Source organism: Gymnoscopelus braueri (genome assembly GCF_963280865.1).
Source record: "Gymnoscopelus braueri genome assembly, chromosome: 12".
Taxonomy (NCBI): domain Eukaryota; kingdom Metazoa; phylum Chordata; class Actinopteri; order Myctophiformes; family Myctophidae; genus Gymnoscopelus; species Gymnoscopelus braueri.
Genome location: NC_137614.1, coordinates 3,517,958 through 3,534,945, shown reverse-complemented (window position 1 = coordinate 3,534,945; position 16,988 = coordinate 3,517,958). Strand labels below are relative to the sequence as shown.

Here is a 16,988-nt window from a genome sequence, read left to right as displayed (position 1 = left end):
CGGGGACCCCCGGCCGCCATAAGACAAAAACATTTCGGGCTTGTAGATCTTCGATTTTCGCATAAGAATTGAATAAGTGTGGAAAAACTCTATGATTGGAGTCATTTAGCCTGCTGCAACCCTCCTGATTTCGTGTATAAAGGGGCGTGTGTATAGAGCCGGCGAGAGACGGCGCCTGATCCCATTGGTTCACCGATCTGTCCGTCAACCCCCGCCCCGTTAACACAACATTACGAGCGACGCCCACTGCACTCTGGTTGGTTGGGAAATGAAACACTTCCTCATACCCAGTACAGGCTATAGTTGGGCCAGGCTTTTATTTTTTAGCAAAACTAAGCAATAAAAGCCTGGAGATCGAGGCTAGGAGTCATTGGACTAACAGCTATTTCACAAAACTTGAAGAACAAGGCACTGGATTAATAAAGCTTGGCTGTTAGCCTGGTCCGGACCAGGCTAACTTCACAGCTAAATTGCCATGGTAACTAAGGCAGGATTGCTTCAATTTTCTTTTGTGAAACAGGATCATGGATAAACATATCCAGGTTTACTGGCTAAGTTAATCTGCCGAGCTAACTCAGCTTTCGTGAAACCGATTCCTGGATAATTTAAGGATAGCCGATTAAACCCGGTTTAAACCCGGTTTATCCCTAATCCAGGTTTCGTGGAATAGACCCCTGGCTAACTTCACAGCTAAATTGCCATGGTAACTAAGGCAGGATTGCTTCAATTTTCTTTTGTGAAACAGGATCATGGATAAACATATCCAGGTTTACTGGCTAAGTTAATCTGCCGAGCTAACTCAGCTTTCGTGAAACCGATTCCTGGATAATTTAAACCAGGATAGCCGATTAAACCCGGTTTAAACCCGGTTTATCCCTAATCCAGGTTTCGTGGAATAGACCCCAGGGCAACTACAGCTGTGCAGCTGTGTCTATGAAGTCACCGTCTCCACACGGAACTTCACTTCTATCAGCTCAGAGCTGCTCAGCATTTCAGTCAGCAGTAAGAGATTAATTTATGTAAAATACTCAGGAAATACACACATCTTAAAACTAGATCTCTGTTCACATACTTCTTTCTTTCTTTCTTTTTTGTTTCTTTCTTTTTTTGTTTATTTGTTTATTTGTTTATTTGTTCCCGTCACCCCGTCACCCCCCCGCACATCCCGTTGCGGCCTCCCACGCCCGATTCCTGGATAATTTAAGCCAGGATAGCCGATTAAACCCGGTTTAAACCCGGTTTATCCCTAATCCAGGTTTCGTGGAATAGACCCCTGGCTAACTTCACAGCTAAATTGCCATGGTAACTAAGGCAGGATTGCTTAAATTTTCTTTTGTGAAACAGGATCATGGATAAACATATCCAGGTTTACTGGCTAAGTTAATCTGCCGAGCTAACTCAGCTTTCGTGAAACCGATTCCTGGATAATTTAAGCCAGGATAGCCGATTAAACCCGGTTTAAACCCGGTTTATCCCTAATCCAGGTTTCGTGGAATAGACCCCTGGCTACGTTTAGCCATGACCCGATTCCACGAAAGAGAATTGAAGCAAGCCTACCTTAGTTACCATGGCAATTTAGCTGTGAAGTTAGCCTGGTCAGGAGCAGGCTAATCTTGAAAGTGATGTCATCCCCAAACCAAAGCCCTCATTGATGTATTGATATAAGTCATATTTTTAGGGGACTTCCGCCTCCTATAACCCGGCCCAGGAACCACTCACCGTCTTGTTTCTCACATCCCCGTGTTCAAGGGGACCAGACCCAGATGTCAGTACCAGTTCTGTGGCTTTAACTCATTCTGGGGATGAGTTGTACAAGGCAGAAATCCCCATGATAGTCTATGTATGGAATGTCACTCATTGATATTTTTGGTCATCAGGGACCAAATGTATACTTTTCCCAGGATGTTTACATGCAATCATCTAAAGCAGTATTTTAGATGTCCTAAGGATGGCAAAAATACAGATAAGTAGAAAATACAATAAAATAAGGGGGATGCGTATGGACCCGTTTGAGTACTAAACCGTTTTCTGTAATGGTGGCCTCTAATTTGCATATTTAGGAGTAAGCTTTCCACTAATTACATAAAAAATACCTTACACACATTGTCCGACCCTCAGAACATAGAAATAGACACTGCATTTGTCAGTTTTGCTTGCTTTGTTAGAGTTATTGAAGAAATAGTGCAGAATTGGAAGCCATTTTGTTATGCAAATTAGAAGGTTAAAAACTTAAAATTTGGCTTGGGTACCATGTTTTTCAGATTCAGCACCCCACTTTTACCCCACAATGCCTCTAACAATCACATTTTTCAGATATCCCACTGGTCTAGAACTGGGTGTGAATGTTTTCTTTGAGTGGAAATGTTTATGATGTAATGCAGCTGAACGATGCACCGCGTAAAGCTGCATTCTGATTTAAGCAATCTGTATTGTTTAAAAGGAGGTCGCACAGCTCGTATAGCCACGATGCAATACTGTTTTATTTTAAAAGATAACCGCTAACGTTTTGACAGTAAGCAATCTGTATCGTACAGAGTATGTTACACTTTGACAGTATTCCATATACATGTGCAGTGGTTGGAGGTGGTCTCCCTACTCTTCCACAGTGGTGGAAAAACTACTCACATTTGTTACTTAAAGTTGTACAATGCAAATTCACAACTGTAGCCCATCTGATCCCCATGAAATATAGAGAAGGGTTCCAAGTTCTATTTAATTCTATTAGTTTGAGTTTTAAAGTAATTAATCCCAAATAGCACTTTAACTGAAAACCTTAATTACACCTCTTAAAGTGAAAACCTTAGTAATAACTTTTTAAGTAACTTAGACAGACACCTGGACATGAATTTTAAGGGTTTTAGTAATGAAATATAGTTTTAGGGAAAAGGGGAATGGATAAAGTAAAATAACAAATGGTCTTTCATCAAAAAAGGCAATAAAGTGCAAAAAGAAAATACAGTAGTCTATTTAGTGTAAACAGAATAAGCCAACACTCAGTTACTCTTCAAATAACTATTTAGAATCACATTCAATGTTTCACCAAATACCTCAGTGCACTGTAGTTACTTAATAACCTAAGCCGGCATCTAAATGAAAACAAACAAAACCCAACCCACGTTGCAGGCCTGTTCACCGTCGTGTCCAGAAGATGGCGTCCTCGCGCACTGAATGATTACTCACAGTAAGACGTTCTTTTCTAACAGTTCCACACACAGTTCCAAAGGCAGACGTGATGCTCCGACGACGAGTCTAAAGTTTCCAAACTTAGCTCCACAGTCTTTTAGTAGGATAGAATAAGTCCTTATAATCCTTCTCTTGGATGTACAGGGTCCTCGCTCTCTCCTCTGAAAACAGCTGCTTGCTGGTTTAGCAACGCTACCAGGCCGGCTAGCTGTGGCTAACTAGCCGGCTATGCTAACACTGTGGGCCAATCTAGAACGCAGCTAGCTTTAGCTAGCTAGCTGCTAAACAAACACTTGCTGAGAACGACAGTCACAATCTTGCTGAATGATCCTGGCACTCCACAGTTCAGTCTTAGTCTTCTTAGTGATATGTCATCACACTCGTGACTATAAGACTGTCCAACACAAAACCGCTTGTCACGTTTCTATATATGTTTTCATTCATTCACTCGCTTCTTATCACCGGCATCTCGTCTCTTTGATCTCTCCGTTCCGTACTGTTTCCTGTCTCTACTTCCCATCACATGACTACTCCTTCACTCCCTGATTGGCTCTGCTTCTTCTTCTACGACAAGTGAAACAGTCGAGTACCAAAAACATCACAGTTGCGTATCAAAATAAAAGTATAAAATAAACCTACAGCTAAACACAATACTATAGGTAAATATAACACTTTCTTTTAACAATAAACCTTAAGGTCACAATATAGCAAAATCACATGAAACAATAACTCTTTCACAGTATATTTAAGTGTAACAAACCTTTTCAAATAATGACTCTTTTATTTAACCCAAAATAATAACAGGGTTACATCCTCCCCCTTTTAAATGTCTGATGTCCTCATCAGACTCAATCAATTGGGCATAACTGAAAGGTTGGCATGTAAGCAAGCTTACTTTAACTCTTCCCAATCTTAATCACAACCCCCCCATGAACAATAGTAAGGGGTTCTTCACTGGCCCTACCAGGCTTGTCATAGGTTAATCTCATAACTGGTTTAAGTGATCTTTTGGGCCTAGTTCGTTTAGGAGGGACTCCTATTTTAGTGCTACTAGACTGCCTTCTATCATCCTGATCACTTGAAACTGGTTCAGGCTCTGATTCGGTGTCTGGGATATTATGAGGGGTATTGTCTCTCATTGTAGGGGACTCTGGCTCTGATTCGGTGTCTGAGATAGTATGAGGGGTATTGTCCCTCATTGTAGGGGGCTCTGAAGAACTGTCACTTGCTGACTCTGAAGGACTGTCACTTGCTTCCATCTGGACTTCACTTGCTTCCATCTGGACTTCACTCTGGCTGCGACATGTAGAATCAGTTTTTTCCTGTCGGGGCCAGATCTCTTCCAGGTAAGTACGGTAGGGCCTCCGCAGAGGATACTCCAGGTCAGACTCCGACTCTGAGGTTGATTCACATTCTTGTTGCACTATGTGATCAGAGGCTTTGCTCTTACTCCGAACTTGAGCTCGAGTTCTAGGTCTGGAGGGCAAATCTTCATCTTTGTCCAACACTGGCATCCGCACCAGCTCTCCTACGGGCAAGAGATGATCTCGGTGCAGGGTTTTCAACTTGCCCTTCCCGTTCTCAGGTTTCAACTTGTAGACAGGTAGGTTTGGCATTTTCTCTGTGACCACATAGGGAATTTCACACCAGCGATTCTGGAGCTTGTGTTTCCCAGTAAAGGCTAGGTTCTTGAGCAACACACGGTCACCAGGCTCTAGGTTTTGACACCTCACTCTCTTGTCATATGCCTTTTTGTTGCGGAGGTGGGACTTGTTCGAGGCTTCTTCGGCCAACTGATAAGCCTTCTGCAAATCTTGCTTTAGCTTGGTGACATAGGATGAGTGTTGACGTTCTCCTTTATCATCAGGCTGGGTGCCGAAGCACACATCAACGGGGAGTCTGGCTTCTCTCCCGAACATAAGGAAGTAAGGGGCGTATCCTGTGGCATCATTTGTGGTGCTGTTGTACGCATGCACTAGATGTACAACATGTTGACTCCACTGTCTTTTCTTTTCCTGGTTCAATGTGCCCAGCATGGACAATAAGGTCCGATTGAACCGTTCCGGCTGGGGATCACCCTGGGGGTGATAGGGGGTCGTTCGGGACTTTCTTATGCCCATTATCTTCAGGAGTTCTTTGATCAATCGGGACTCAAAGTCACGTCCTTGGTCAGAATGGATTCTAGTGGGTAGCCCATAATGAACAAAGTACTTTTCAACAAGGATCTTGGCGACTGTGAGAGCCTTTTGGTTCTTGGTAGGGAAGGCTTGGGCGTACCTCGTGAAATGGTCAGTTATGACCAACACATTGCTGATTCCTTTTGAATCTGGCTCCATTGAAAGGAAGTCGATACACACGAGGTGCATGGGTCCATTACTGACTATTTGATGTAGGGGAGCAGCTTTGTGTGCAGGGGCTTTCCTCAGAATGCACTCTCCGCAGTTTTTGACATACTGCTCGACACTGGCAGCCATCTTTGGCCAGTAGAACCGGCTTCTTATCATGTCGGTAGTTCTTTCAGCTCCCAAGTGACCAAGGTCATCATGAAGGGACTTCAACACTACTGATCTGAACTCAGCTGGCAGCACGAGCTGATGACTCTGTTCTCCAGACTGTCTTTGGCTCAAACGGTGCAGTAATCCATCCTCCATGACCAACTTCCCCATTTGTCTTTTCATGGCTGAGACATCAGGATTAGACTCTACATCATCTGTCCACTTCCCTTGCTTCACTGCATGGATGGTCAGTCCTATTACTGGATCTTGGCCTTGAGCCAGGATCAACTCCTGTCTGGACAACTGGCCTAATGTGTTCAGCTGCACCCGCATAGGGAAGGCATACACATCTGGCACACACTCAGGGGATGCTCCAAGTTGTTCTACATATCTGGGAGAGGCTTGAGGGGATCCAAGGACACCAACCTGCTGGCATATGGACTTGACGCCGGACTCGGATATACTTTTCCAGTCTGCATCTTCTCTTGGCGCCAGTCTTGACAACAGATCAGCATCAATGTTGTTTCTGCCAGGTCGGTAGATGACGTCAAAGCTGTAGACTGACAAATCCGACAGCCAACGATGTCCATGGGCATTGCGCTTGGCCGAGGTAAGGACGTAGGTCAGCAGATTGTTGTCAGTGCGTACTGTGAAACGGGCTCCATATAGATAGTCGTGGAACTTCTCCACAATGGCCCACTTGAGAGACAAGAACTCTAACTGATGTATGGGGTAATTTCTTTCTGAAGGGCTCAGTTTTCGGCTGGCGAAAGCCACTGGCCTTAGACCTTCTGGGTAGTCTTGATATAGAACTGCACCAAGTCCTGCGAGACTGGCATCCACATGCAACACGTAGGGCTTGCTGGGGTCAGCGAAAGCCAGAACTGGAGCATTGGTGAGACAGTCTTTGATCTTTTCAAATGCTTCTGTGCACGCTTGATCCCACCTCTCTCCGAATGGTTCACGCTCATCCAGGTAGACTTCACTTTTCCCCTTCTTTGGCTTCCTTCCCTTCTGCGTGGGAGCGTATCCCTTGGTTAGCTCAGTTAGGGGACGGACAATGGCTGAGTAGTTGTGAATAAATCTGCGATAATATCCACAGAAACCCAAATATGATCTTAGAGTCTTTAGGTTTATGGGTCTGGGCCAGGTGGTAACAGCCTCGACCTTGCTGGGATCGGTAGCGACACCATCAGCTGACACGATATGACCCACATACTTGACCCTGGTCTGACAGAAGATGCATTTGTCAAGGGAAATCTTGAGCCCGACCTCTCTGAGCCGGTCCAGGACTTTTATGAGCCTTGACTCATGTTCTTCCAATGTCTTTCCAAAGATAATCAGGTCATCCAGATAAACAAGCACTTGGAGGAGGTTCATATCTCCGACTGCCTTTTCCATTAATCTTTGGAAAGTCGCAGGTGCTCCAGTGATCCCTTGAGGCATTCTCTCGAACTCATAAAAGCCCAGAGGACATATGAAGGCCGTTTTTTCTTGGTCCTCCTCCTTCATGGCGATTTGGTAGTAGCCACTCCTTAAGTCTAAGACAGAGAACCACTTGCTGCCGGTTAGGCAGTCCAGCGCCTCGTCGATCCGGGGAGTGGTGTACTGATCAGGGATCGTGCGGCTATTGAGTGTGCGGTAGTCTATGCACATCCGTACTGCTCCAGTTTTCTTCCTGACCACCACTATCGGGGAAGCGTATGGACTTCTGGATTCCTTGATGATGCCTGCAGCCAATAGCTCGCGGAAAGGTCGCGCATCTGCCAGGCGAATAGTGTGCTCCACATCTTTTGCTAGCCCCACATCTAGTTCATGTAGGGAGAATACTTCTGCTCTCTCAGACAGTTTCTGTCTCAGTCTTGCTTTCCACTCTTCGGGAGCAGGTGAGTCCCCAAAGTTGAGCAGACTGATGTCAAACTCTTCAGAGTCTGGCTGTTGCTTTGACATTGCTGTGACTACATCAGTGGTACACAGGCAGCCGACAATGGACCCCACGGGTATGGTTGTGTCTTTGAGGGATTCATTCTGGAGGATTACAGTGAACTTGTTAACATCAACTGCATGGCTTGGAATGACTATGGGCTGCAACAGCACACCTGCAGGAAGGGGGCTTGCGGAGAAGGCTTCGACCATCAGGATTTCATCCGGTAGTGGCTCATTTGTTTCAACTATACAAATGACTTGACAGCTGCGTCCAGCAGGTATTCTCAAAGGACCAGGGCCCTGCCACTTTACACATCCCACTTCATCATTGTTTTCTTCTGGGAGCAATTTTGAGGGCTCTGTGCAGGTGCTTTGGACGGCCATTGTTTGAGCCATATATGTCCCCGACATGTCTTCACACAGCTGTGCGAGTCGTTTGGGAAGACTGGCTTTAGCATTGGTCCCCAGGATCACAGGTGTCTTGTCGGGACCTGCGGGGTCAGGGCAAATCAAAGCCAGGACTGACATGGTGGTCGGAGCTCCTGTCACTTTCTTCGGAAACTCTATATCGACCACTGCATAGCCAAGGTACGGGTAGCTAGAGTCACTTAGGCCCCAAATATCCAGTCTGCTCACTGGGTGGATCTGGACATCGGACAGGTGCTGCTTATACCAGGACTCGAAGATGATGCTGACACGTGAACCACTGTCTAACAGTGCGTCACACAGGTGGCCATTGACTTTTAGTGGCTCCAATGACGGGGGCCCTATTAAGCCTTCTGGTAGGTCTGTTGTCTTGTGAAAATCCAATGCACTCTTCCTGGCTAGGCAGTCCATATTAGGTTCAGCCTCAGCACTGGCGGACTGTGAGTCATTAGCTTTAGCCTTTTTGAGAGCTCCAACAAGCTTTTGGATCACTTTGCTTGGATTCTCAGCATTCCTGCACTTTCCGGCAATGTGTCCATTCTCCCCACACCGGTAACAGATGTAGTCAGCTGAGTCAGTTGCTCGTCTGGTTGGGGTGTTGGGTGCAGGATGGTTACTGGGTGCAGGACTGGTGCTGCCCACGGTCATCACGGTTGATGAGGCCGCAGCTGCAGTGAACGTTTTGGAGTTCATTTTCTGTGTTAAATGCCTCACTTGTTTCCTGAGGGCAATTACTTCAGGGTCTTGACTAATCTCTGTGTCTTGCACTGGGACATCGGGTGTCTCAACCCTTTCTTCTGAGACTGGGTGGTTTTGTGTCGCCAGTGTAGCAAACATGGACTTTATTTCTTTAATCTCAGCTCTTAGGGTTTGTATTTCTGACTTGCTTTCAGCCTGTGGTTTGGCATAGACTGTGCGCACTGAATGGTTTAGCTTAGCTTTAGAAGCTTCATACTCCTCTTCTGTGCGGATGTCCCGCAGCAGTTGAAGGAATGTTGGAGGGTTGTCCTTCTTTTCCCTCAGTCGCAACTGGATTAACATCAAGTCAGCATCTACTGCCCCTTTAAGTAGTTGCTCAACTCTGGCTCTATCCATACCGCTGGCTGGAAGACCACCTCGTTGTACGACTTTGGACAGACAGCACTCTAATCTCCTTAAGAACTCTGACAGTTTCTCTCCCGGCTGTTGGCGCTGCAGACGGAAAGAGAAATATAAATCATCTCCTGATTCAGCCAGTCCAAATGCACTCTCTAGTGCTTCCAAGCATTTGTCTGGGGTGATATCTGGGTCAGGTAATCGCACAGCCTTCACTACTTCAAGTGCCTGCCCCTTTAAGCTTTCCATTATCCTCCTGCGTTTCTCTTTTGGTGGACAATCACTCTCCTCCACCATCAAGTAGGCCTGCTCCATCCAGTGGTCGAACTGCTCTTCCCCGGCTGGAGTAGGTACAGTACCTGAGAACACACGCAGGCGCCGGTATCCTCCACTCTCAGGAGGTGGCTTTCCTGTTTTATCTATCAGGTCGCCAACAGCACGGAGTATGGACTCAACAGAGGAGGGGACTGGCTCTGGCCCTGGGCACAAAGCCTGCACGTCTCCCATAGACTTTCCTTCAGCTGTAAGCAGAGCACTCAATTTACTGCTAAAATCATCTCCAGCAGCTGCTGGGCTCTCTGTCACTGTATAGATTGGCCAGGCTTTTGCTCCTTCCACCGGAACCACTTCAGGGGGAACAGGTGCCTCTTTCACCTTTTCTCTGCACTCACAGAGCACCATGAGCTCATCTCCTGCATCACTAAACATCCTGCCCCTCACACGGACAACTCCAAGGCACTTTATAGTCTGTAGGACGTCTTCTATGGCTGCTATTTCTGTCTTCTCTGGGACAACAGTCAGAAGTGCATAGGCCTCATCTACTCCCTCTCCCCGACACCAGTTCTTTAACTTGTTAGCGAACATCTTGTGTTTGGTTTTGACTGCTGGTTAGCACTACTTTTGCTTTTTTCCTTCTTTAAACTATTTATTGGGAATTAAAATTGACTTCTGTCTCAAAACATAATAGATCTCAGCAGTGCCTCCATTTATGTAGCCCATCTGATCCCCATGAAATATAGAGAAGGGTTCCAAGTTCTTTTTAATTCTATTAGTTTGAGTTTTAAAGTAATTAATCCCAAATAGCACTTTAACTGAAAACCTTAATTACACCTCTTAAAGTGAAAACCTTAGTAATAACTTTTTAAGTAACTTAGACAGACACCTGGACATGAATTTTAAGGGTTTTAGTAATGAAATATAGTTTTAGGGAAAAGGGGAATGGATAAAGTAAAATAACAAATGGTCTTTCATCAAAAAAGGCAATAAAGTGCAAAAAGAAAATACAGTAGTCTATTTAGTGTAAACAGAATAAGCCAACACTCAGTTACTCTTCAAATAACTATTTAGAATCACATTCAATGTTTCACCAAATACCTCAGTGCACTGTAGTTACTTAATAACCTAAGCCGGCACTGAATGATTACTCACAGTAAGACGTTCTTTTCTAACAGTTCCACACACAGTTCCAAAGGCAGACGTGATGCTCCGACGACGAGTCTAAAGTTTCCAAACTTAGCTCCACAGTCTTTTAGTAGGATAGAATAAGTCCTTATAATCCTTCTCTTGGATGTACAGGGTCCTCGCTCTCTCCTCTGAAAACAGCTGCTTGCTGGTTTAGCAACGCTACCAGGCCGGCTAGCTGTGGCTAACTAGCCGGCTATGCTAACACTGTGGGCCAATCTAGAACGCAGCTAGCTTTAGCTAGCTAGCTGCTAAACAAACACTTGCTGAGAACGACAGTCACAATCTTGCTGAATGATCCTGGCACTCCACAGTTCAGTCTTAGTCTTCTTAGTGATATGTCATCACACTCGTGACTATAAGACTGTCCAACACAAAACCGCTTGTCACGTTTCTATATATGTTTTCATTCATTCACTCGCTTCTTATCACCGGCATCTCGTCTCTTTGATCTCTCCGTTCCGTACTGTTTCCTGTCTCTACTTCCCATCACATGACTACTCCTTCACTCCCTGATTGGCTCTGCTTCTTCTTCTACGACAAGTGAAACAGTCGAGTACCAAAAACATCACAGTTGCGTATCAAAATAAAAGTATAAAATAAACCTACAGCTAAACACAATACTATAGGTAAATATAACACTTTCTTTTAACAATAAACCTTAAGGTCACAATATAGCAAAATCACATGAAACAATAACTCTTTCACAGTATATTTAAGTGTAACAAACCTTTTCAAATAATGACTCTTTTATTTAACCCAAAATAATAACAGGGTTACACAACTAACGATTTTTAGCAACCTCTGCTGGTCACTACCGTCACTGCATACAATTTCCGAAGTCCTCGATTACCCAGAATTCCATTCGTTTTCACCGGAAGCCGGAAGCGTTTCAAAAAGCGATATTTTAATTGTTTTATACTATCTACGGATCGTTTCTCTTAGCCAGTGGAGCATTAGTTACCATGAGCTGTGCTTTCTTTTTCTGTTCTTTTTCGATCTTCTAATCCTACATTCTCTTAAAATCAGCGTGAGGTTCATTTTTGTTATTAGCGCGATAGTTCCTGGCCAAACAGGAAACCGTTGCGGTAGTTCCTGGCCAAACAGGAAACCAGTGCATTTCCACCTCCGTTTTCCGGCCAGATGACGTCATTTCCCCGGGAAAGTCCCCCCAGTCCACGTTCAATATAAAATATATAAATAAAAGGCTTCCGGGGGTGAAATTCATGGAGTGGGTGTTGTGAAACTTTTGCCACTCACAAAAGATATACAATTTAACTTTAGTTTTGTTGAAAACGTTACCTAGTATGCCTTTAAGTAAAAGTATCGATGCTTGCAATGTAGAAATACAAAAAATAGTGCGGATTTCAAAATTTACTTGAGTAAAAGAACAAAAGTATTGGTTTCAAAATGTACTTAGAAAGTTATTATGCAGACTGTCCCATTGCACACGTTTTCAAATGTGTAAAAGGTAGACTAATCTTTTGAAAATAGCAGATCTACAAGCGTCGCAACGCATTGTGAGCTTGTAGATCTGCTATTTTCAAATGGCCGAAATGTATATAGGGCTGAAGTGGGTAATGTATCTTATGAAATCTACAAAGTAACTAAAGTTTTCAAGTAATTGTGGAGTAAAAGTACAACATATGAGATGTAAGTGGAGTAAAAGTTCTGAAAATTGGAAATACTCCAGTAAAGTAAAAATACCTCAAGATTGTACTTAAGTACAGTACTTGAGTAAATGTACTTAGTTACGTTACACCACTGCTCTTCCATTGAGTAATGCACTCAACCCATTAAGACCCATTAAAAATGGCAGAACTGTGAGCTTGTACATCTACTATTTTTAATAGCAGATGTACTAATTGCTAACGCAAAAACCTAAAATGACAGGGAGGCTTTCTCGGTTGTAATGGGTTAAGTAAATGCAGATGTGTTGTGAGCTTGTAGATCTGCTACAGTCTTTTCGGTGCAAGACACGGGGGTTGTCAACTAAGTAAGACTTTAGGAGTGTGTGTGTGTGTGTGTGTGGGGGGGGGGGGTTGAACACAGATCTTATAGATCTACACGCTCAAAACACATCTGCGTTTACTTAATAAGACACTGCACCTCAATGAACATTCTATACATACTGTAGAAACGTGACGTTAAAATGCCAGATTTAGCTAGAAGCTCGTTTCCATCCATAAGCCCCAAACATAACAAATCCGTTTTTATTTGAATAATATCAGTATAACATTCAACTACAAACATTGTGCTCCTTGTGTTTCCATAACAGAGGTTGGTGCAGTGAAGCTCTGCTCTGAGCCTGTGGTGTCCAACGGTGTTCCGAGCAGAGCAGGGTCTTCAGGGTCTTCAGGGTACAGAGAGGGGGACTCTGTCACCTTCACCTGCAGCCCAGGATTCATTCAGACCGTAGCCCACAGCGCCACCTGTGGTGCTGATGGCACATGGACGCCTCCGCTGCCACAGTGTCTGCCAGTGCCCCCTAGTGGCGACGAGGCCAAGGTTCCAGGTCAGTGTTTATAGGTTCTGGGTTAGGCCAGTAGTGTGGCCCGTGAGGATGTGTATGCAAGTGGGCCCCCAAATAATTGCCAAAACAAGATGAATGTAGAAACAATTTCATCGATTTGTCTTCCCCTGTAAAACTTGGAAAAAAATGTGTTTCATTCTAATACTTTTCTTTCTTTTTCTTTTTCCTTTAATTTATTTTTCCTTTAATACCGGAGATTAAAGTATATATTAATTCATTTGATCTAACAATCTAATCGATTGTTTGATTATTAAAATAAACATTCTCTGAAAATGCAAAAAAAATCACTGCTCCCCCCCCCCCCTTTTTGTTCTTAGTCGCAGACGTTGCATGTAAAGGACCAAACCAGTTCACAAAGATCACAAAGATCTATGGATCAGATGTTGTTTACAGGCCTGGAGACTCGCTGTCCTTCTCTGGCTGTACGGACGGTCGTACGCTGAACGGATCCAACACGGTTACCTGTGGACCGGATGAAAAATGGTCTCCATCTCTTAAGTGCATTTGCACATATTGTCCACATATTCCTATAAAAGACCATGAAAGTCCATAGCAGAATCCTTGAACTTGACCAATCATGGAGCCCAAAACCAGAGCGGCGTTCTTCTCTGTGGCTGAAAAGCAGCACTGCAGCAGCTCATGAAATCATACAAGGAAGTAAAATGTATAATAAGCAACAGAGGAAACACAGCCGCAATAAATATAGATCCAGGGAGAAAGCGTGGCAAAGTATTGCAGACAAATTAAATGCACAAGTTGTCCAAAAATATACAATTAATTTATGTACAAATCCATTCAGTTAGGCTTAAACATAAGGAGTTTAAGTGAATGTTGGAATTATAATTACACACAGAATAATTTTCTAATTTCTAATTTCTAAAATCGAAGATCTACAAGTGAAAAGCTTGCCTTTTGGCGGCCGGGGGTCCCCACGGGGGTCAACGGGGAGCCGGAGTACCCGGCCCCCCGTGTACTCCCGGACCCCCGTTGACCCCCAACAGAGGTCCGGGGTATACGGGGGTCCACGGGGGCGGGGGTCCACGGGGGTCCGGAGGTACACAGGGGGCCGGGGGTACACGGGGGCGGGGGTCCACGGGGGTCCGGAGGTACACAGGGGGCCGGGGGTACACAGGGGCGGGGGTCCACGGGGGTCCGGAGGTCCATGGGGGTCCGGGGGTCCGGAGGTACACAGGGGGCCGGGGGTATACGGGGGTCCGGGGGTCCACGGGGGCGGGGGTCCACGGGGGCAGGGGTCCATGGGGGGCCGGGGACCCCCGGCCGCCATAAGACAAAAACATTTCGGGCTTGTAGATCTTCGATTTTCGCATAAGAATTGAATAAGTGTGGAAAAACTCTATGATTGGAGTCATTGGACTAACAGCTATTTCACAAAACTTGAAGAACAAGGCACTGGATTAATAAAGCTTGGCTGTTAGCCTGGTACGGACCAGGCTAACTTCACAGCTAAATTGCCATGGTAACTAAGGCAGGATTGCTTCAATTTTCTTTTGTGAAACAGGATCATGGATAAACATATCCAGGTTTACTGGCTAAGTTAATCTGCCGAGCTAACTCAGCTTTCGTGAAACCGATTCCTGGATAATTTAAGGATAGCCGATTAAACCCGGTTTAAACCCGGTTTATCCCTAATCCAGGTTTCGTGGAATAGACCCCTGGCTAACTTCACAGCTAAATTGCCATGGTAACTAAGGCAGGATTGCTTCAATTTTCTTTTGTGAAACAGGATCATGGATAAACATATCCAGGTTTACTGGCTAAGTTAATCTGCCGAGCTAACTCAGCTTTCGTGAAACCGATTCCTGGATAATTTAAACCAGGATAGCCGATTAAACCCGGTTTAAACCCGGTTTATCCCTAATCCAGGTTTCGTGGAATAGACCCCAGGGCAACTACAGCTGTGCAGCTGTGTCTATGAAGTCACCGTCTCCACACGGAACTTCACTTCTATCAGCTCAGAGCTGCTCAGCATTTCAGTCAGCAGTAAGAGATTAATTTATGTAAAATACTCAGGAAATACACACATCTTAAAACTAGATCTCTGTTCACATACTTCTTTCTTTCTTTCTTTTTTTGTTTCTTTCTTTTTTTGTTTATTTGTTTATTTGTTTATTTGTTTATTTGTTTATTTGTTTGTTCCTTCCAGCCTCTCCAATCCCTCTGCTAGTGGGCGGAACTATAGGAGGTGTGCTCCTGCTCTTACTGCTGCTGATTGGTCTCTGTCTGATGTGGAGGCGGAGTCACAGAAGGCCCGCGGTCAAGACTGATCACACAGCCTGTGAGTCATCTTCATCAGTCATAAGTGGATTATATTGATGTATCAAGATGAAGAATCATCTTCATCTTGAATCCATTGATTTACAACTCCAGTCCTCTAGCCACGGATTACTGCTCGTTTTCATTATAGTCATCTAATGGGGACTGTGCCTGTGTCCGCAGGATTCGGATGCTGGGGTTTAAGTGGTTAACCAAACACGATGCTCATGGTTTCAATCTATCTAGTTGATGATTTTTTTATCTTCCAATTCGAACAAAGTCAAACACAGCAATGGCAGTAATTTACTGTATGTTCTGCCACTTCATTAAGTATAGATTGTACTAATTAGTGCTCATGACATGAAGTATTTGAGGCACAGATAAAATGAGTGCTGTTTGTCTCAATAAAATGTTTTGAAGGAAGGAATAGAACCAGAATATGATTGATTGATTGAATACTTTACTAGCAGTTTGCAAAAAAAAAAGCACAGGGAAGTACAGTTCAATACAAGGTGGATATAATATATACATACACATATATATAATATGTTCTCCTTTGCTATTATAATACAGTACATGATGATGATGATGATGATTATTATTATTATTAATACCCCATCTTGTCTTAGTTCAAGGTGCTTCTCTAGCTCAGACCATGACAAAGACCCAGGAAGACAAATCTGCAGGGGAGAAGCTGAGGTCTGGAAGGAACGTGTTCATTCAAGGAGTCTCCGACGCCAGCATGAACCTTCTCCTGGACGACCTTCTGTTAAAGAACGTGATCAATGAAGCAGAGATGGAGTCGGTTAAAGGTGAAAAGCTCAGGTCAGAGAAAGCGCGGGAACTTGTCGACATGGTGCGGAGAAAGGGAAACAAGGCGTGTTCGGAAATGATCGACATACTTCGTCCACTGGAACCTAACCTCAGTGAACGGCTGTGTTTGTAGGGAGTCCTCCTCCCACGTAGAAATGGGAACTACAACAAAACAAGCAAACAAAGAAATGATGATGACCCTTTGATCGATAGATAGAAATCCAAAATGTATTTTCTTCCTTTTTTTCTTTTTACTATAGAATTTGCAAATGGACATCATATACAAATGCAAAACTACATTCCATTATCTCTTCAGTGTCGTCTTGGTTACTGGCCAGTAATTTGTTGTTTTAAACTAAACATGTAATAAAACTTTGATATGTTTTTGGTTGTTTTGTGATTTTTATTGTTAGTCACCTTACTCACCTAAAACAAAATCACTAGTTATGGGATGGGCGAATGAATGAAACTTTTAGACACAGTTTACCAAATATACTAAGATTTGTCCTTCCATTCCCATTTGGGAAAAGGTTGTGTGTAAAGTGCTCAAACTGTCACTATAAGTGTCCAGCACTATATTTGTTAGGTATTCAATGTCAACAATGATGTCACTTAACCATGGCTCATGGTAGAGAATCATATGAAGTCCACCTCATCTTCTTCGATTGAGAACTGGCTTGAGTATAGAGCGTGCCAAAAATCCTGAAGGGGGCGTCAACAAGTGTCTTTTGGTAGCTGCGGACATCTTTGAGGGGTAAAAACCAGGTTGACTTAACATTGCC

The 16,988-nt window shown here is 44.1% G+C and overlaps 1 protein-coding gene across 2 annotated transcripts in view; it reads left to right on the top strand.

Moving 5' to 3' along the window:
- The window catches only part of LOC308097240 (beta-2-glycoprotein 1-like), a 36,935-nt gene extending 20,345 nt beyond the window's left edge, over positions 1-16,590 (top strand). The window contains exons 3-6 of one of the 2 annotated variants that reach the window (XR_013934202.1): positions 12,865-13,101; positions 13,437-13,602; positions 15,004-15,120; positions 15,284-15,348. Coding sequence is in view for 1 of the 2 variants with exons in the window: in XM_080444912.1 (XP_080301038.1) it covers positions 12,865-13,101; positions 13,437-13,602; positions 15,284-15,404 (524 nt within the window). In the remaining variant the exon portion in view is untranslated. Of the gene's footprint in view, positions 1-12,864; positions 13,102-13,436; positions 13,603-15,003; positions 15,121-15,283; positions 15,416-16,022 lie in introns of those variants that run through there. The other variant, XM_080444912.1, reaches the window with a different exon arrangement.
- The last annotated feature ends 398 nt before the right edge of the window (positions 16,591-16,988 follow it).